Here is a 21,167-nt window from a genome sequence, read left to right as displayed (position 1 = left end):
ACTGAGGAGGACCAAATGTCCGAAACAGGCTGCCTGCATGTGGGGTTGGTGTGGCTCTGTAAAATGTAAAGCTATTGGCTTACTAGACACCAGCAGCTCTATATGCAAGCCTGGCTTCAGGGGCATAAAGAGATAACTTGCATATTCTGTAGTGGTGCATTGTGGGTAACCGCAAATCACTTAAAGCTAAATTAACGCAATTTCCTTCTGTTTTAAGAAGACAAACATCACTAAGCAATGTTTTAGTACATATCTTACAAACCCCTATCACAACACACTTTAAGAGATCTGTTCTTTTACAGATGGTGACAGGATTACGTCTGGAAAGTCTTCTGGGGGGCGACACAACAGTTGTATGTATCTGATCCATTGATTATCTTGACTTTCTTTAACTATCGTACTTAAAGACCGCTCCACGCCAATTGGCAGCCCCAGGGATGCCTAATGCTAATTGGCGTGCAGTCCTGGGGGTGTGTTTTGCAGGAGATAGCGCATGTCGATGTGCACGCATCTCTGCTTGAATGATGGAGCTCCGCTGTGAGACTAAATTTTTCTCCCCCAAAAGTGGGGAAATAAAGTCACTGCGTATTATAGTCCAAATGCAGGGAGTTCCTGACTTGTGAACGCCAGCCAATACGAACCTCCAATCCGCCGCAGTGTCGGGGACTCCCTGTACTGTGCCCATGCAGAGGAGAATATGGGGACAAAAGGAGGACACAGGGGGACACAAAGGCGTATAGTGGAAGAAACAAGGAGGATAGAGGGGGACACAGGAGGACACAGTGGGGACACAAGGGAGACACAAAGGGGCATAGAGGAGGATACAAGGGGGACACAAAGGGGCATAGAGGAGGATACAAGGGAGACACAAAGGGACATAGAGGAGGACACAAAGGGGACACAGAGGGGCATAGAGGAGGACACAAAGGGGCATAGAGGAGGATACAAGGGGGACACAAAGGGGCATAGAGGAGGACACAAAGGAGCATAGAAGAGGATGGAGGATATAAGGGGGACACAAAGGGTGCCCCTTTGGACACAAGGGGGACACAAGGGGGACACAAGAGGTACAAGGGGGCATGAGGTACAAAGGAGGCATAATCCACAAGATGCCCCTTCACCATGGATGCACCAGGTTTAGTATATATACATATATTTCCCCTGGTTTTGTCCCCTAAACCTAGGTGCGTTTTATGGTCAGGAGCGTCTTATAGTCCGAAAAATACGGTAATTCTGCAGTTGCTTTCATGGGACCAAAGAACAATATTATGGTTTCTTAGCTAATTTGCATAATTTTCATAATTACATTTATTTGAACATAATTTACATTCATTTGATCATCATTAGTGAGTCGGTATCGCTTGGGTTGAGCTTGGGCCAGTTCCTATTCATGGAATAAACTCCAGCAGATGTTTGGGATGTTGGTTTGATCAGATTTTCCTTTAAAGTGGACCTGAACTCTTGCACAAGACAGAAGGAAATCAGAGAGAAATCCACCCTGTATGTATTTAGCAAGTTTAGCCTAATTCCCTCTCATCTGTGACTAATCACAAGTTGTAATTTGATCTCCCAGCTGTGTCATCTGACTGCCACAGCAGAGCAGCTAATTTGTAAACACAGGATGTTAACCCAATGTCTGCTTCCATGAAAGCAGGAAGTAGACACTCTACAGATTTATTGCAGAATTTGTATCAGCAGAACAAAGAAATGTTTTTCTTTAAAAGTTAGTATGTTGTTACTTATCTTTTAAAGCAGAAAGGAAGTTCTGAGTTCAGGTCCGCTTTAACTGTGACTATTTGTCTCTATCAGCATCACTTTAAATTACACTGCAAGAGCCTCTATGTCTTTATGAATCACAATCCCCTTGGTGGTAATGGGAGGAGGACAGCGTTGAAGCATAAAGAGGCATTTTAAAAACAAGGAGCCCTATTCAATTACATTTATTCCTGAGTTTTCTCCCAGGAGATATTTCCCTTCCTCAACAATAAAGCATCTTTTAAAGGACATCTGAAACTTAAAGTGGTCTGAAACTCAGCATTTCCTCTTAACTTCCTTAGCGGTAATCCCAAATCACGCTCGGGATAGTAAGTAATCCGCAGCTCAGAGCGGTAATCCCGAGCCTGAGTGAGTTATATGCTGGGCTGCTGCAGATCTCTCTGTACTATGTTTTTTTTCTTCTTGTTTTTAGGGTCTTAAAGTTTGTGAAAAAATTGCATGGCTTTTGGACCCTAAATCTGGAAATAATCATAATGCCAGGGAGGTTAAAGATTATTTACAGCCTTTAACCGTTTCAGCCACCCAGACGTGAAGCTCACGTCCAGGCGGCTGCTCAGCTGCGCTCTCCCGCTCCCGCATGCTCCTGCGCGCGATCGTGGGCGCGCCCCCGTGTCCACGCTGTGTCCCCCGGTAGCCCTGGGTTCGGTGAAAGGGAACATGGTTCCCGATCACCGATCCCTGTCCCCTGCAGAAAAGCCGAAGCGCTCACCCGTGAGGCTTCGGCTCTTCTGCCTGGAAAAATGTACGCATCCCCCTTGTACTTCCGCATAGCGAGAAGTACAAGCAGGGAAACAAAAACTGAAGGTGGCCATCTTGCGGCCAAATAGTAAAACATCTACACTTTTTTTACATTACAATTTACTTATACAGCAACATTAAAAATTGACTGTTTATGTCCCACAACAAAATATTCCCCAAATAAAAATGTTAATGGAAAAAAAAAAATAACAATAGAAAAAATAAATAAATAAATAAATAAATAGTTACCTAAGGGTCTGAACTTTTTAACCACTTGAGGACCGCAGGCTTTACCCCCCTTAAGGACCAGACCCTTTTTTCCATTCAGACCACTGCAGCTTTCCCGGTTTATTGCTCGCTCATACAACCTACCACCTAAATGAATTTTGGCTCCTTTTCTTGTCACTAATAAAGCTTTCTTTTGGTGCTATTTGATTGCTGCTGCGATTTTTACTTTTTATTATATTCATCAAAAAAGACATGAATTATATTCATCAAAAAAGACATGAATCAAAAAAAAAAGTTTCCATTTCTGCTAACTTGCGACAAAAAAAAAAAATGAAATCTGCCACGGACTCACTATGCTCCTCTGTGAATACCTTGCAGTGTCTACTTTCCAAAATGGGGTCATTTGTGGGGTGTGTTTACTGTCCTGGCATTTTGGGGGGTTCCTAATTGTAAGCACCCCTGTAAAGCCTAAAGATGCTCATTGGACTTTGGGCCCCTTAGCGCAGTTAAGCTGCAAAAAAGTGCCACACATGTGATATTGCCGTACTCAGGAGAAGTAGTATAATGTGTTTTGGGGTGTATTTTTACACATACCCATGCTGGGTGGGAGAAATATCTCTGTAAATGACAATTGTTTGATTTTTTTTACACACAATTGTCAATTTACAGAGATATTTCTCCCACTCAGCATGGGTATGTGTAAAAATACACCCCAAAACACATTATACTACTTCTCCTGAGTACGGCGATACCACATGTGTGGCACTTTTTTGCACCCTAACTGCGCTAAGGGGCCCAAAGTCCAATGAGTACCTTTAGGATTTCACAGGTCATTTTTGTTTCAAGACTACTCCTCACGGTTTAGGGCCCCTAAAATGCCAGGGCAGTATAGGAACCCCACTAATGACCCCATTTTAAAAAGAAGACACTTCAAGGTATTGCGTTAAGAGTATGGTGAGTTCATAGAAGATTTTATTTTTTGTCACAAGTTAGCGGAAATTGATTTTAATTTTTTTTTCACAAAGTGTAATTTTCCGCTAACTTGTGACAAAAAATAAAATCTTCTATGAACTCACCATACTCCTAACGGAATACCTTTGGGTGTCTTCTTTCTAAAATGGCATCATTTGTGGGGTTCCTATACTGCCCTGGCATTTTAGGGGCCCCAAACCGTGAGGAGTAGTCTTGAAACCAAATGTCGCAAAATGACCTGTGAAATCCTAAAGGTACTCATTGGACTTTGGGCCCCTTAGCGCACTTAGGGTGCAAAAAAGTGCCACACATGTGGTACCGCCGTACTCAGTAGAAGTAGTATAATGTGTTTTGTGGTGTATTTTTACACATACCCATGCTGGGTGGGAAAAATATCTCTGTAAATGACAATTTTTTGATTTTTTTACACACAATTGTCCATTTACAGAGAGATTTCTCCCACCCAGCATGGGTATGTGTAAAAATACACCCCTAAACACATTATACTACTTCTTCTGAGTACGGCGATACCAGATATGTGACACTTTTTTGCAACCTAGGTGCGCTAAGGGGCCTAACGTCCTATTCACAGGTCATTTTGAGGCATTTGGATTCTAGACTATTCCTCACGGTTTAGGGCCCCTAAAATGCCAGGGCAGTATAGGAACCCCACAAGTGACCCCATTTTAGAAATAAGACACCCCAAGGTATTCTGTTAGGAGTATGGTGAGTTCATAGAAGATTTTTTTTGTCACAAGTTAGCGGAAATTGACACTTTGTGAAAAAAAAAACCCAATAAAAATCAATTTCCGCTAACTTTTGACAAAAAATAAAATCTTCTATGAACTCGTCATACACCTAACAGAATACCTTGGGGTGTCTTTTTTTCTAAAATGGGGTCACTTGTGGGTTCCTATACCGCCCTGGCATTTTACGGGCCCAAAACCGTGAGTAGTCTGGAAACCAAATGTCTCAAAATGACTGTTCAGGGGTATAAGCATCTGCAAATTTTGATGACAGGTGGTCTATGAGGGGGCGAATTTTGTGGAACCGGTCATAAGCAGGGTGGCCTTTTAGATGACAGGTTGTATTGGGCCTGATCTGATGGATAGGAGTGCTAGGGGGGTGACAGGAGGTGATTGATGGGTGTCTCAGGGGGTGGTTAAAGGGGAAAATAGATGCAATCAATGCACTGGGGAGGTGATTGGAAGGGGGTCTGAGGGGGATCTGAGGGTTTGGCCGAGTGATTAAGAGCCCACACGGGACAAATTAGGGCCTGATCTGATGGGTAGGTGTGCTAGGGGGTGACAGGAGGTGATTGATGGGTGTCTCAAGGTGTGATTAGAGGGGGGAATAGATGCAAGCAATGCACTGGCGAGGTGATCAGGGCTGGGGTCTAAGGGCGTTCTGAGGGTGTGGGCGGGTGATTGGGTGCCCTAGGGGCAGATAGGGGTCTAATTTGATGGGTAGCAGTGACAGGGGGTGATTGATGGGTAATTAGTGGGTGTTTGGAGGAGAGAACATATGTAAACAATGCACTTGGGAGGTGATCTGACGGCGGGTCTGCAGGCGATCTGATGGTGTGGGTGGGTGATCAGATTGCCCGCAAGGGGCAGGTTAGGGGCTGATTGATGGGTGGCAGTGACAGGGGGTGATTGATGGGTGGCAGTGACAGGGGGTAATTGATGGGTGATTGACAGGTGATTACAGGGAAGAACAGATGTAAATAATGCACTGGCGAATTAATAAGGGGGGGTCTGAGGGCAATCTGAGTGTGTAGGTGGGTGATTTGGTGCCCGCAAGGGGCAGATTAGGGTCTGATCTGATGGGTAACAGTGACAGGTGGTGATAGGGGGTGATTGATGGGTGATTGATGGGTAATTAGTGGGTGTTTAGAGGAGAGAACAGATGTAAACAATGCACTTGGGAGGAGATCTGACGTCGGTTCTGCGGGCTATCTGATGGTGTGGGTGGGTGATCAGATTGCCCGCAAGGGGCAGGTTAGGGGCTGATTGATGGGTGGCAGTGACAGGGGGTGATTGATGGGGTGATTGATGGGTGATTGATGGGTGATTGACAGGTGATTGACAGGTGATCAGTGGGTTATTACAGGGGGGATAGAGGCATACAGTACACGGGGGGGGGGGGGTCTGGGGAGAATCTGAGGGGTGGGGGGTGATCAGGAGGGAGTAGGGGGCAGTTTAGGGCTCAAAAAAAATAGCGGTTACAGACAGTGACAGGGAGTGATTGATGGGTGATTAGGGGGGTGATTGGGTGCAAACAGTGTTCTGGGGGGTGGGCAGGGGGGGGTCTGAAGGCTGGGGTGGGAGATCAGGGGGGCTGTGTGGGAAAAAAAACATGTGTGGTGTATACTCACTACTGCTTCCTCCTCGCTGGTAGTCTCTGGAACAATGAGACCACGAGGCGAGGAGGAAGCGTGTATAAAGCACTTTGTTTACCTAACAAAGTGCTTTATACACTTTAATTGGCTGAATTTCCAAATTCCTCCGCCCGCCGGCTCTGTTAATTGGCCGGGGGCTGGAATCTAAGTCCCCGGCCATCGATCCCCGGCGGAGGATAGCGTCACGGATGACGCGATCGCTCCGCCCATGCCCCTAAAAGGACCGCCGCATTGTGCGTTAGCCAGTCCTTGAGGCTTCCACTTTCCGACCGCCCCTGTGCAGTGGGCGGTCGTTAAGTGGTTAAATATGCGTTTGAAGGGGGTATAGTACAAACATTTTTTTAATTATAAGCTTGTAAATAGTGATGGGCGCAAAACGGAAACAATGCACCTTTATTCCAAATAAAATATTGCCGCCATACATTGTGATTGGGACAAAATTTAAATGGTATTATAACCGAGACATACGGGCACATAAAATACATAGGTTTTAATTATGGTAGCATGGATTATTTTACAGCTATAATGGCCGAAAACTGAGAAGTAATGAATTTTTCCATTTTTTTCTTATTAACCTCCCTGGCGTTATATTAGAAACCGCCAGGGGGCAGCGCATCACTATTTTTTAACTTTTTTTTTTAAAATCAAATAGCCTAGGGCTTGTTACATGATAGCCGCTGTACAGCGGCATCCCCCCGCCCGCTTCGATCGCCTCCGGCGATCTTTGATCAGGAAATCCAATTCCAAGAATGGGATTTCCTGAAGGGTTTCCCCCGTCGCCATGGCGACGGGGCAGGATGACGTCACCGACCACCCCTCAGCGCTGCCTGGCACTGATTGGCGCGGGGTCTGGGGGGGCGGCGCGGCGCGGCGAATTGCAGCGATCGAGCGCGGAGCAGCGGCGATCAGAGGGCACACGCAGCTAGCAAAGTGCTAGCTGCGTGTTGCACAAAAAAAATTATACAAATCGGCCCAGCAGGGCCTGAGAAATCCTCCTGCGCGCCAGGGAGGTTAATCATGTTAAAATGCATTTACGGTAAAGTGGCTCTTAGCAAAATGTACCACCCACAGAAAGCCCAATTAGTGGTGGAAAAAACAAGATATAGATAAATAAATTGTGATAAGTAGTGATAAAGTTATTAGCGAATGAATGGGAGGTGAAAATTGCTCCGACACATAAGGTGAAAAATCCCCGCGTGCTGAAATGGTTAAAGCAGGCATGTCAAACCTGTCCTTTGAGAGCCGAGGTCCTCACACATTTTTGACACGACTGATATTAACTGATGGGTCTGAATCGGGAAATGTGTGGTCCTTCAGGTAGAACACATTCCTCTCTCTCTCAGTCCATCCTAAACACTGGCATGGATCTGGCCCTCCAGGCCTGGAGTTCAACACCTGTGCTTTAAAGGAAACCAGTGTTGAGATAAGCTAAAAGTGTTATACGTACCTGGGGCTTCCTCCAGCCCCATGTGCACAGATTGCTCCCACGCCACCGTACTCAGTCCTCTCCCTCTTCAGTACCGGGTCCCATAACTTCAGCCAGCCGCAGCCAGTCTGCGCAAAAGAAGTACGGCCTCTACGTATCTCCCCGAGAGACTCTTTTCATTATCCCAACTACACATACAGTTCATTATATCACAAGTTATTTTTTTGATTCAGCGTCTTTTTAATTGAATAGGGGTCAGTGTGAGGACATTTTTCCACCAAAGTGTATCACAATTCTGCCCTATTTGCTCATAGGAGGCACCAGGGTATAACAAAAACCCCATATCTATATGAATAATGTAGATCCAGTAGTACCAGTAAACTGTAACATCGTATTTCTTAAATTCCAACTATGCTAAATAAATAATGTAACAGAAGACTTTATATATAGCAGAACCCTTACCCTATAAATTAGAGGATTATTTTAGACCTGGTGAAAAATGTGCAATGAGAAAATAAGTATTAGACCCCCAAAACATGGGTTTATTGGTACCTTTTTAGAAAAATACTGCTGTCAGCTTACTCTATCCATCCTCTGCTTAGGAAATAACTGTTTTTACATGCTACAGATGAGGCCGCCTCTTTGTTGGGCAACAGATAGCAACTTAGCAAGTCCCATCGGTCGAGCTAAAAAGCAAGGTTTGTTGGGACCATTCAAAATACAGCAGGTGTCTCTACATGGGAGAACTATATCCATTTCCCGATGTGAAGAGGTTGAAGCAGTCATAGATTGTTCCACTGATCATCCTGGAACCTTCTTCATGTCATACAGGTTTCTGCTCTACACCCTTTTGTACAAAAGTTCCTTTTCTATCTCAGATTCTGGAGACAGATACTGTACATGCGTAAAGTAGCCATCCTTGGCACTGATTATGATGTAGGAGTTCAAGCGTAATGCCACCAGACATGTACCTGTGCTGCTATAATAAATGTGCCCTTTCTGCTCTTTTTATTACAGAATGACCTAGCTGTTGATGTGGATGGAACTCTGCAATATTTGCTTAGGGCCGTTGTTGACGTGCTGGTAAAGAAACTTTGAAATAAAATAATAAATCATTATGTACAGTATACATGCATATACTATATATATATATATATATATATATATATATATATATATATATATATATATATATATATGTACATATCTATCGCTAATATTACAAATGCGAAAGTTTGAATGTTTGGCTGTTTGTTACTCTATCACACAACAATGGCTGATTTGAATGAATTTTGGCACACACATAGTACATTACCTGGGATAACATATAGGATATTTTTTATTCCCATAACCAAAAAGTGGGCAGAGACAAATACAATTTTCACTGGAGAAATGTAAACAGCAGCCATTCTTACACTGTTAATGGTAGGGTTCTCAAACTTTGTACAGTTGGTCGCTGGGTGACTGGGATTAATAGTCAGAAAAGAGGGTGGAGCCTACAAAAGCCAATCAAAATTCACCTTTTGATTATTAAGGGGAATATTTCATTGCTGGGGTTCAAATTTAAAAAGGGGGTGGAGCCACAGCCAATCAGATTTGTTTCATTTCAATGCAAATTATTGATGCCAAAAACCGCAAAGCTCACAAACTTGGTCATTGAGTAATTGTGTGTTAGGGTTAGAAAAAGTGGGCTGAGCCAACACCAGCCAAATACTTACCGGGGCAACGCCATCAGCTAGTATATCTATCTATCTATCTATCTATCTATCTATCTATCTATCTATCTATCTATCTATATATACTGTATATATGAATTGAACTTCATCCCAATCAGTAGCTGATACCCCCTTTCCCTCCAGAAATCTTTTCCTTTTCTCAAGCGGATCATCGGGGGTTCTGTATGGCTGATATTGAGATGAAACCCCTCCCACAGTGTGATGTCAGGACCATGGTTCTGACATCACACTGTGGGAGCCTTGTTGCACTGTGGGAAATAACAACTGTTTACAGCTGTTTCCAACTGCCAAAAAAGCAAGCAACATCCCCTTCCACTGACATCACCTGCAAGCAGTAAAAATGTCACCATATGATAAATGTCAGAATGTAAATCAGGGAGAGAAAAGATTTTACAATGGGCAAACACTGACTAAATCATTTATACATAATTTTTTGTAAAAATGAAACACTTTTTTATTACATTATTTTCACTGGAGTTCCTCTTTAAGTGTAAAAGGACCTTAGTTTATGTGGTTGTCAACTTGTCAAGAGTAGTGGAGTTAGGGATTCTGACCTACAAAATGAGAGTGGCATCCATAAAAACTATAAAAGAATCCAACTCTTACAGTCTATCAATTTTTTGTTCTATCTGTGACCAAGTCGGAGAGATTCCCCATCACTTCTGATAAAGTAATATGTAAAAGATGGACATATAGTAGAATATAGTAAAATATTCAGGATACCCAATTTTTACATGAATTATCCTGGTTTCAGCATCAGAAACACTCCTTATATCTATGTATTGTTGTATATTAGTATGTAGCTCCGCCCTGCTTAGACTAGGCTGTTTATCTATGTGGAATTCTTCTTCCAGGGCATTATTTATGCTGGCTGCAGAACACACAGTAAACAAACATTCTGCAGTGATGCACCTGCCAGAAGTAAAGATGGCACCTCCTGAGATACATTTTATAATGTAAATCAGGGTGATGAAATATTGGGCAGACTCTGACTGAATAAATTACAAAATGAATATTGTAAAAAAATAAGTAATTTTATTCTTTACATTCTTTTCAGTAACGTTCCTCTTAATAGGGAAGAGTGGGATGCGTCTGTTCTATCCTCCACTAACTCTTGCCACTGCTCAAGTGCTGTATTGCTATAATACCATAAAGGACCACTATTGCAAAAAAAAAAAAAAAATCAAAAAATGTAAATACACGTAAACACATACAAATAAGAAATATGTTTCTTCCAGAGTAAAATGACATACATTACTTTTTTCCTCCTCTTTTGCTGTCTCTTGAAAATAAAACAATATACCTTTTATGGCAAGCAGCACCAGGTAAGAATTATGTTTTAACTAGAGGTTAGGTCTCTTCCGTGGGGGCACCTCATTGCCGGGGAAGAGTCTAGTAGGGAATAATTTGTGCACATATTATTTATGCTGCAGCTAACACCCTCCTTTGCTGTACCTGTTTTGAATGCAAGCTGTGTAATTTGCTGTAATATGTACGAACAGAGGCGCCAAGCAGAGTAAAACAATGTTCTAAAAATGATAAAAAGAGGGAAGTCGAGGTGGACTTACCTCCCTCTGGTAGTGGACATATACTCAAATGCAGAGTAAAAATATATATATAATTTATTCACAACTCCATAAAATCGCAACGCATTTCGCGGTCAACAGTCCCGCTTCATCAGGCAGTATAGGAGCATAAAAAACTGTAACAGATACAAGCATGCATATCAATATACCACAGATATGGACCATTAGCTCAAAAATATAAAATATAAAAAATGCGAGTACAAATTTATGCAAAACAACTAGGTATTTTTAAGATAAAAAAACTCTGTATTGTGGATATTGCATGCATCTACAAGCATGCATATCAATATACCACAGATATGGACCATTAGCTCAAAAATATAAAATATAAAAAATGCGAGTACAAATTTATGCGAAACAACTAGGTATTTTTAAGATAAAAAACTCTGTGTTGTGGATATTGCATGCATCTACAAGCATGCATATCAATATACCACAGATCTGGACCATTAGCTGAAAAATATAAAATTGCGAATACAAATTTATGCGAAACAACTAAAAAGTATCACGTAAATCATATTGCCTTTTGGAGTAATTGGACTGTGCAAATAACTAGACAATAGGATAAAAGTGCAATGCTTAAAAAACTGTCCATAGGCAAAAGTGCAGTGCTTATCACATTCAATGGAAGGGGTTGCCCACTTGCCCACCTCCCAAAAACATTTCATTGTACATTGCGCAGATTTCATCCTTAACCACAACACATTTTCCTTTTTGGACAATTTCTATCACCAACGTACCGGAACAGCCATGGGCAGCTCATTTGCACCTTCCTACGCCAAGTTCCAGGCGAACTTTGGGGGTTCGCTTTTGCGGAAGTTCGATTCGCCCTATAATGCTGTATTGAGCAAAATTTTTACCCTCCATTTCACTGTCAGCAGACATGTTATTGTCAAACACACTGCTTTCAGTGCTAGAGAGCCCGCCCACCCTCCCTTCAAGCTAGGTCCTTTATACCATTTGACTCAGTTGTCTGCCTACACTAATTAGTTATGGGACAGCTGCTACACACTCTGCTAGGGAGATTTTAATTGGCCTCCCTCCTCCCTTCTCCCTCCTCCCTCCTTCCGGAGGGAGGAGGGTGTCTTCTGGCAGGGAATTATACTACTTTAAAAACCAGTATACATCATACCATAGCTGGGAATCAAACCCAGATCTCACTGTGTGGTGGGCACGTCACCCTAAGCACTGTACCACTACAGTAGTAAGTGAAGCTAGCCTAAAATGTACCATTAATGCTCAATGCAATAGAACCATTAGGTTGATTAAAGGAGAACTGTAGTGAGAGGTATATGGAGGCTGCCATATTGATTTCCTTTTAAGCTATACCAGTTGCCTGGCAGCCCTGCTGATCTATTTGGCTGCAGTAATAATAATAATCCAAACATTTGTATAGCGCTTTTCTCCTGTTGGACTCAAAGCGCTCAAGAGCTGCAGCCACAGGGACACGCTCAAGAGGCCACCCTGCAGTGTTAGGGAGTCTTGCCTTGAACTCCTTAAATAGTAATTTTCAGGCCAGCAATTTCAGGCTAGCAATTTCAGGCCAGCTTCAGTTGGTATAGTGGATAGTGTGCTTGTCCACCACACAGTGAGACCCAGGTTCAAATCCCAGCCAATGTGAGTTGGCTTTTATGCTACAAATCCTTAAAGGGAACCTAAACGGAGAAGGATATGGATTTTTCCTTTTAAAATAATACCAGTTGCCTGAATCGCCTGCTGATCCTGTGTCTCTAATACTTTTAGCCACAGCCCCTGAACAAGCATGCAGATCAGGTGCTCTGACTGAAATCAGACTGGATTAGCTGCATGCTTGTTTCAGGGTGTGATTCAGCCACTATTGCAGTCACAAAGATCAGCTGGACTGCCAGGCAACTGGTATTGTTTACAGGAAACAGCCATATCACTCTCAGTTAAGGTTCCCTTTAAAGGAGAACTGTAGTGAAAGGTATATGGAGGCTACCATATTGATTTCCTTTTAAGCAATACCAGTTACCTGGCTATCCTGCAGATCCTCTGCCTCCAATACTTTTAGCCCTAGACCCTGAACAAGCATGCAGCAGATCTGGTGTTTGACATTTTTGTAAGATCTGACAAGATTAGCTGCATGCTTGTTTCTGGTGTCATTCACACTACAGTGGCTGGATAGTGTACTGGTTAAGGGCTCAGCCTTTGACATGGGAGACCAGGGTTCGAACCCTGGCTAGGTCAAGTACCTATTCAGTAAGGAGTTCAAGGCAAGACTCCCTAACACTGCAGGGTGGCCTCTTGAGCGCGTCCCTGTGGCTGCAGCTCTTGAGTGCTTTGAGTCCGACAGGAGAAAAGCACTATACAAATGTTTGGATTATTATTATTACTGCAGCCAAATAGATCAGCAGGGCTGCCAGGCAACTGGTATAGCTTAAAAGGAAATCAATATGGCAGCCTCCATATACCTCTCACTACAGTTCTCCTTTAAGCAACCTAATGGTTCTATTGCATTGAGCATTAATGGTACATTTTAGGCTAGCTTCACTTACTACTGTAGTGGTACAGTGCTTAGGGTGATGTGCCCACCACACAGTGAGATCTGGGTTTGATTCCCAGCTATGGTATGATGTATACTGGTTTTTAAAGTAGTATAATTCCCTGCCAGAAGACACCCTCCTCCCTCCGGTAGGAGGAAGGAGGGAATAGGTAGAAGGGTAAAAGGGTAGAAGGGAGGTGGGCAATTAAAATCTCCCTAGCAGAGTGTGTAGCAGCTGTCCCATAACTAATTAGTGTAGGTAGGCAAATGGTATAAAGGACCTTGCTTGGAGGAAGGAGGGAGGGAGGGTGGGCGGGTCCTCCAGCAGTGATGTGTAGTTCACTCAATTAGGTGTGGCTCCAGGTATTAGAGCTTTTGAAACATGTTTTCTATCATTTTTCCAGTTGATAGAATTTTTTAAAACTTTGAAGGTTCGCCTCCCCATTGAAGTCTATTGCGCGAACCGAACTTTTCGCGGAAGTTCGCGAACAGGGTTCGCGAACCTAAAATCAGAGGTTCGGCCCATCAATCCTCTTCACCCCCGACCATCCGTTTAGACATAACATAGTATTATATAAGAGATATATTGACGACCTTATTCTCATTTGGCGAGGGGATCCAAACTCCATACCGTCCTTTTTAGAATTCCTAAATAAAAATCCAGCTGGACTTGAATTCACATCACAACACCATCCCACAACCATTGATTTCCTAGATTTAACCCTTTTCATAGAATCCAATTGCATAAAAACTAAGACTTTTTTTTAAAAAAGTGGACGCCAATAATTTTATACATTTTGACAGTTTTCATCATCGCCCCTGGACCACAAACACACCTTACAGCCAATATCGCCGCATCCATCGCAATTGTATTGAAGCCAGAGACTATCATGAACAATCCATTACCCTTACCAATAAATTCCTTGACAGACAATATCCCAAAAAATTAATAAAAGATGCCAAATATAAAGCCACTATTCCGTCCAAGTTTCCGAACAACACTTCCACCAATACAGATACTGCCGCCCTACACCCACGTTTCATTACTAGATACAGTGCACAACATAAAAACATCAGGTCTATCCTAGAATCGCGTTGGGATATTCTGACAACAGACCCATATCTGAGATCTTCCATTTCCAACACTCCACAGCTCACGTTTAGACGTGCACCTAATCTTCGTAGCCTATTGGCACCTAGCAGACTCAAAACGCAACCGATCGCAAATGTAGACGACCCTACAATATCTTCATCCCCCCCAGGTTCTTCTCCTTGTAACAACCCTCGATGCCTGGCATGCCCATTTGTGAATATCACAACCACATTCTCATCAACTACCACCTCTAATCAATATCCCATTAAGCAACCCATCTCATGTGAAACAAAGAATGTAATCTATTTGATCTCATGCCCCTGCAACTTGCAATACGTAGGCCGCACAACACAAACCATCCGTACTAGAATAGGACAACATAAACGCAACATAATCAATAATTTTCCCCTTCACAGCGTATCACGGCACTTCGGCACTCACCACGACAAAGACCCACACTTGCTAAACATCACGTTTATCGAAGCACTCTCACCATCTCTTTCACACCCCTTCGAGATCTTGAAACGACGGGAGATGTATTGGATACAAATTATCAGAAGTTTGGTGCCCGATGGGCTCAACGAGGTCTTGAAAAAGACCTTTTAATTTAATTTTATTGTCGCTCTCTTTTAGTGAATTTCGCTTCCTTCTTTTATTGTATTGAATTATTGCTCGCTTTTGGTGTTATTGCTTTTAGGCTTTTACTTTTTATTTATATTGTTGTTAATGTTGTCCCTTCATTATTTATATTATTTTATTATAGCTTTATACTTCCCAGATATATCACACCTGTCCTCAAGCAGTGACTGTACATATGTATATATGTATATATATATATATATATATATATATATATATATATATATATATATATATATATATATATATATGTATATATATATATATATGTGTGCACATTGATATGTGTATATTTTTTCATATTGTTCATATTTTTTATATTTTATATTTTAATTTTTTAATTTTAATTTTCATTATTTTTTTATTATTATCATCAATATTCCCTTATTTTAACAATTAATAATTCCATTTTTTTCCCTTTTCTTTTCTACTTCACCTCTATTTCATAAACCTTTAATTTTGAATGTGACACTTTAAAACCCAAAAGATGGCCGCCAAGGGTAATGCGACCTCATCACTGCAGTGTTTCTAACCTAAAACATGGCCGCCACCAATGATGTGACTTTTTCTCCACACCTTACATTGTTTCCAACCAAAAATATGGCCGCCACCTATGATGCGACCTTTTCACTGCACTTTCCATACACTCATATTAGGTTCCCACCAAAGAAATGTCCGCCACCACTAATGTGACGTTAACGTCGCACCCGCCCCCCTCTTGCATTGGCTGGAGACCATGGGGGCGTGTACGCTGCATGCGTGTCACGCTCCCATTGGCCACTTGCTAAACACAGCATTTATATATAGAAGTTAACATGGAGCCCGTCCTCACAGAGGCGCTCACACGCTTTATGGACCTGAACCAGGTAAGAGGTTACTCTTGGCAGAGAGCCCGCTGATTGCTTTTTTTGTGTCTGCAAAGGAAATATGACGTAGCACTTTAGACCCCTTCCATTGAATGTGATAAGCACTGCACTTTTGCCTATGGACAGTTTTTTAAGCATTGCACTTTTATCCTATTGTCTAGTTATTTGCACAGTCCAATTACTCCAAAAGGCAATATGATTCACGTGATACTTTTTAGTTGTTTTGCATAAATTTGTATTCGCAATTTTATATTTTTCAGCTAATGGTCCAGATCTGTGGTATATTGATATGCATGCTTGTAGATGCATGCAATATCCACAACACAGTTTTTTATCTTAAAAATACCTAGTTTCGCATAAATTTGTACTCGCATTTTTTATATTTTATATTTTTGAGCTAATGGTCCATATCTGTGGTATATTGATATGCATGCTTGTAGATGCATGCAATATCCACAATACAGAGTTTTTTTATCTTAAAAATACCTAGTTGTTTTGCATAAATTTGTACTCGCATTTTTTATATTTTATATTTTTGAGCTAATGGTCCATATCTGTGGTATATTGATATGCATGCTTGTATCTGTTACAGTTTTTTATGCTCCTATACTGCCTGATGAAGCGGGACTGTTGACCGCGAAACGCGTTGCGATTTTATGGAGTTGTGAATACATTGTATATATATTTTTACTCTGCATTTGAGTATATGTCCACTACCAGAGGGAGGTAAGTCCACCTCGACTTCCCTCTTTTTATCATTTTTAGAACATTGTTTTACTCTGCTTGGCGCCTCTGTTCGTACATATTACAGCACTATTAAGTCCACCCCTGGTGGAGGGGTTCTTTCCCCATTTTCCTATCTACAGAGAGCGACTTTTATACCTGAGTGGGGTCAGGTACTAATACTCCCCACCTGCCTGTCAAGTGGTTGCCTGATGGTAACCCACCTTTGTGAGTATAAGAACCTTTGACATTATTTTATATATTGAGCTTACCAGACAATATTGCACTATTGGGCTCTCGGTGTCCTCTGTTTTGTCTTTACAAGCTGTGTAATTTGCCTGTTTTTCGAGCTCTGCACAACTACGCAGGTAGTTTATTCGGGTGCAGCCTCTGTCTGGAAGCGCTGCCAATCTCTCCTACTGTACAAAACAATCCTAAGTATACTTATAGCAAGCTGCATCCATGTGCTTCAGTTTGCAATCATATTTTTAGATTAGGGATTAGTGCATGATTTGCATATGATTTGTATTCAAGGTGTGATTTTTAGCCCCTAGGGGGGATCTGCACACCTCCGTTAGTTTCATTTCATTTGCAGCCATGGAGCGCTGTCAATTGTTTTGCTTTCATCTCTTCATGGGGGATTCTGAGTATTTAATTTATTCTTTACAAAAGCACTCCCTCGAAAAGAACTATACAAAGATGCAGACCACCCCCCTTCCTGTTTTTACACTATTCTGGTAGTTGGACTGAGCAACTGCCATTCGCTAAGTGCTTTTGAAAATAAAGAAAACCCTGAGAATCTCCCAAGAGGAGATGAGCTAGTGCAAAACCTGTCAGTTCTGTCAGACTTTTACTACTTACTGTAAGTGACAGCAACATAGGAGAAAACTTATTTGTAGCACATTTTACTCTGGCAGAAATGTACTTTTGATTTATGTGTTCTCATGTATTTTAAACTTTACATTTTTTTTGTGATAGTGGTCCTTTAACAATTTTGCCCCAGCAGCAATACAAGATGAACAGCTTATTATTCCAAGGGAGACAGGTCTTCCAATTCTGTATATTACATTTGGAAGTACCTGTCTGTACACATACAGACACTAGAGGGAGATGGTATGTTAAAATACAAATTTAAATATGTGTATGTATGTGTGTGTTTTGGTGTTTAGCATGTTTAATTAGCAATTATGAACTTCTTTTCATACATATTGCAGGGTTCTCTTAACCTTGGATCGTTAACTACACCTTCCGGTAGACTAGCGGTAAGACACATATGCCAATTGTAGATTTTAATCACATTTGTAGCAAGTTGAAGAAGTTAAAGGACAACTATCAAGTTAGCTAAAATTCTAAATGCCACATATATTTCCAGTAATTACTAGCAAATAGCAATACCAGCGATTTTTTTCATCTTTTCATTTGAGAGGAAAAAAGGATAGAGGAGAGTCCTCACTGTAGGGATTACTATGGAGGACTGAGTCCAGCACATCCAGCATACAGAGACAGTCCTCACCAGCAGTAATACTTTGAGTAAAATGAGTTCAGAATGATATAAAGCAGAAATATACCTTCAAATAGTTTGTGAATAACATCAGCTGCAGCTGTGTTCCTGATCCTATCTCTGTCTGTCTCTGTGCCTTAGCAGTGTAAAGTAAACAGTTTACAGCCAGGGAGAAGTGTAACCTAGCTACATAGTACAGATCTGCCTACCCTTCCCCCCAATGCTGATACAAAATTGTTACAAACAGCTGGTAAACATGGCATTTTTTTTTTCATACAGGCTGTGGTGAGAGACCCCTAAAAAGCTTTTTAATGTTGCTGGCTAACATCTCTACAGGAATATGGGGTTTACAGAAAAACTGTTCCTTTGATATTTGTTCTTTAAACTGAAGCTATGTACACACCTTTACCCTCCTGGCGGTTTGTCAAAATCCGCCAGGGGGCAGCAAATACATTTTTTTAAAAAAAAAAAATTCTTTTTCATGTAGCGAGACGAGGTCTCGCTACATGATAGCCGCTGCTCAGCGGCATCTCCCCAGCCCCTCCGATCGCCGCCGGCGATCGGAGATCAAGAGATCCCGTTCAAAGAACGGGATCTCTTGGAGGGCTTCCCCCGTCGCCATGGCGACGGGGCGGGATGACGTCACCGACGTCGTGACGTCAAAGGGGACTCCGATCCACCCCACGGCGCTGCCTGGCACTGATTGGCCAGGCAGCGCACGGGGTCTGAGGGGGGGGCGGCTGCGGCGCGACGGATAGCGGCGGATCGGCGGGTAGCGGTGGCGATCGGACACTGCACGCAGCTAGCAAAGTGCTAGCTGCGTGCAGCAAAAAAAAAAATTATGCAAATCGGCCCAGCGGGGCCTGAGCGGTGCCTCCCGGCGGCATAGCCCGAGCTCAGCTCGGGCTTACCGCCAGGAGGGTTAATCTCTGTTCCCCGGTAGGGATCGGGGCTTGATCCTTCGGATGACAGTTTGTGGCAGAGTTCTATACAAACTTGTCTCTAGCCTGCAGGCAGAACCTCTGTACACACACATGCTTAATTATTGCCTGAGGTGGTCTTTATGATCTGGTGTCTGTATGCAGCTTTACTGTAAAGGTATCTATCAATGATACCATCCTGACTGTACAAATGTATGTAGTAGAAATGTAAACTGACTGAATATGCTTTGAATGTATACTTCAGGTATTCCCTCATATTACATAAAGGTTGTAAGATTGTACAGTCAGGATTGTATCATTAATGGGCATCATATGGCTGCATACTCTACAGAACAACAAACTTGCTTGCAGTACTGGTTTCCCTATGTGGAGCTCTTGTGGGGGCCACATCAAATGACACCATTTTAAGGGTACCTAAAGTGAAATAAAAGTTGACAGTTTAATTTACCTGGGGCTTCTTCCAGCCTCCTGTATTCCTTCTGGCCCCTCACCGTCATTTTTGCTCTGTTCTGTTCAACAGCAGTGCCTTTCTGAAAGCTGGCCACCTGAGCCAGTGGCAGGCTACTGCGCATGCACACCTCCTCGATTGGACTCCCATTGTCAGGAGTGTACGGCACATGCACAGATCCAATTTTTACAGCTGCACAAGTGCAGAATGCTCCCGTCCTTGGGAATGCCAACAAGAGGTGCACAACTCGGGCCTGCTTATGCAGCTTTTGGAGAGCCACAGCTGCTGATTGAAGCAGAGAGGAACATCTGTGCGGGACCGGGAGAACTACAGGGGGCTGGAGGAAGCCCAAAGTAAGTAACACCGGCCATCATTATTTAACTTCGTTTCCTTTAAGCCTGGTACACACATGTAATTTTGATTGCCCAATGGCTGACCACTTTTACCACCTCCATATACCATGAGAGCCAACAGATTCTGAATACTATGAACAGATTGTGCAGGCAAGCGCTCATACTACATGGAAGCGGTAAAATTGTCCACTCAAGATTGGATGTGTGTACCAGGCTTTATGGTTCCATCGATTACTGAAACATTTTTAATTAAATATATTGGAATTTATCACTATTCTATTACAGTTCAGTCAGGGAAGCAGCAACCAACTTAGCATATCGGGTGGTAATTGACCCGTGTATCATAGGCCCGGATTTACATCACAGGACCCTGTAGGCACCGATATCCTGGCACCCTGGCCTTCACCCTCCATGAATCTACAAACACCAGTGTGCTGGCTGGCCCAGCTGTTGTTTCTCCCTTACTTCCCTTGCATGTCATAGTTAGGTACAGGTGCCCCTTAGAATTAGGTAGCCAGAGCTATCCTCAGTATTAAGTAGCTAGAGGTGCCCCCAAGCATTAGGTAGCTAGAGGTGCCCCCAACTGAAGGGAGATCTGGTCTGTGGAATGCCAGACTCGGGTGAGTAACCTCTCATTTATGCTCTGCTCGGGACTCTGCATAGGAAAGGAGGGAGGGCGTCACTTGGGGAGAGGAGTAAGCTGCCTCTCCATCAACAGCCGCCTGTAGGCATTTGCCTATAGTGCCTTATGGTAAATCCGGCCTTGCGTGTATGCTGAACCTAACTTAAAGTAACAACCAGAAAAAATAGGAATTTATCTTTTGCTCATTCATTCTGAATATCCTGACATCAGATATGTTATGGTACTTTGTACATTATCAAGACAACCTGGTTCATCTAAAATGTTCAACGCTTGTTTCCTTTGTACAGCGACCACTCACCGAAAAAGTATCCAAATATCTTGTGAGTATAATATGTGGAAAATGTTGTCATTTTGTTTAGCACTGGTGCATTAAAATGCATATTTATAAAAATCAAGCTCTATATATATATATATATATATATATATAGGGTTCTCAAACTTTGCACAGCTGGTTACTGGGTGACTGGGATTAGTATTCAGAAAAGTGGGTGGAACCTACAAAAGCCAATCAAAATTCATCTTTTTATTTTCAAAGGGAATATTTAATTGCTGCCATTCTTGAACTGTTAATGGCACAAGCCTCAAACCTGGTAC

At 42.4% G+C, this 21,167-nt stretch overlaps 1 protein-coding gene across 3 annotated transcripts in view; it reads left to right on the top strand.

Moving 5' to 3' along the window:
• The window catches only part of LOC137561660 (PE-PGRS family protein PE_PGRS47-like), an 85,218-nt gene that overhangs the window by 47,970 nt on the left and 16,081 nt on the right, over positions 1-21,167 (top strand). For 2 of the 3 annotated variants that reach the window (XM_068272977.1, XM_068272976.1), the window contains exons 6-9: positions 303-353; positions 8,559-8,624; positions 17,902-17,949; positions 20,861-20,893. In XM_068272977.1, the coding sequence (XP_068129078.1) occupies positions 303-353; positions 8,559-8,624; positions 17,902-17,949; positions 20,861-20,893 (198 nt within the window). The remainder of the gene's footprint in view (positions 1-302; positions 354-8,558; positions 8,625-17,901; positions 17,950-20,860; positions 20,894-21,167) is intronic. The other variant, XM_068272978.1, reaches the window with a different exon arrangement.

Source organism: Hyperolius riggenbachi, chromosome 3 (genome assembly GCF_040937935.1).
Source record: "Hyperolius riggenbachi isolate aHypRig1 chromosome 3, aHypRig1.pri, whole genome shotgun sequence".
Classification (NCBI taxonomy): Eukaryota; Metazoa; Chordata; class Amphibia; order Anura; family Hyperoliidae; genus Hyperolius; species Hyperolius riggenbachi.
Note: the sequence above shows the minus strand (reverse complement) of the source record. Positions and strands in the feature narration are given on the sequence as shown.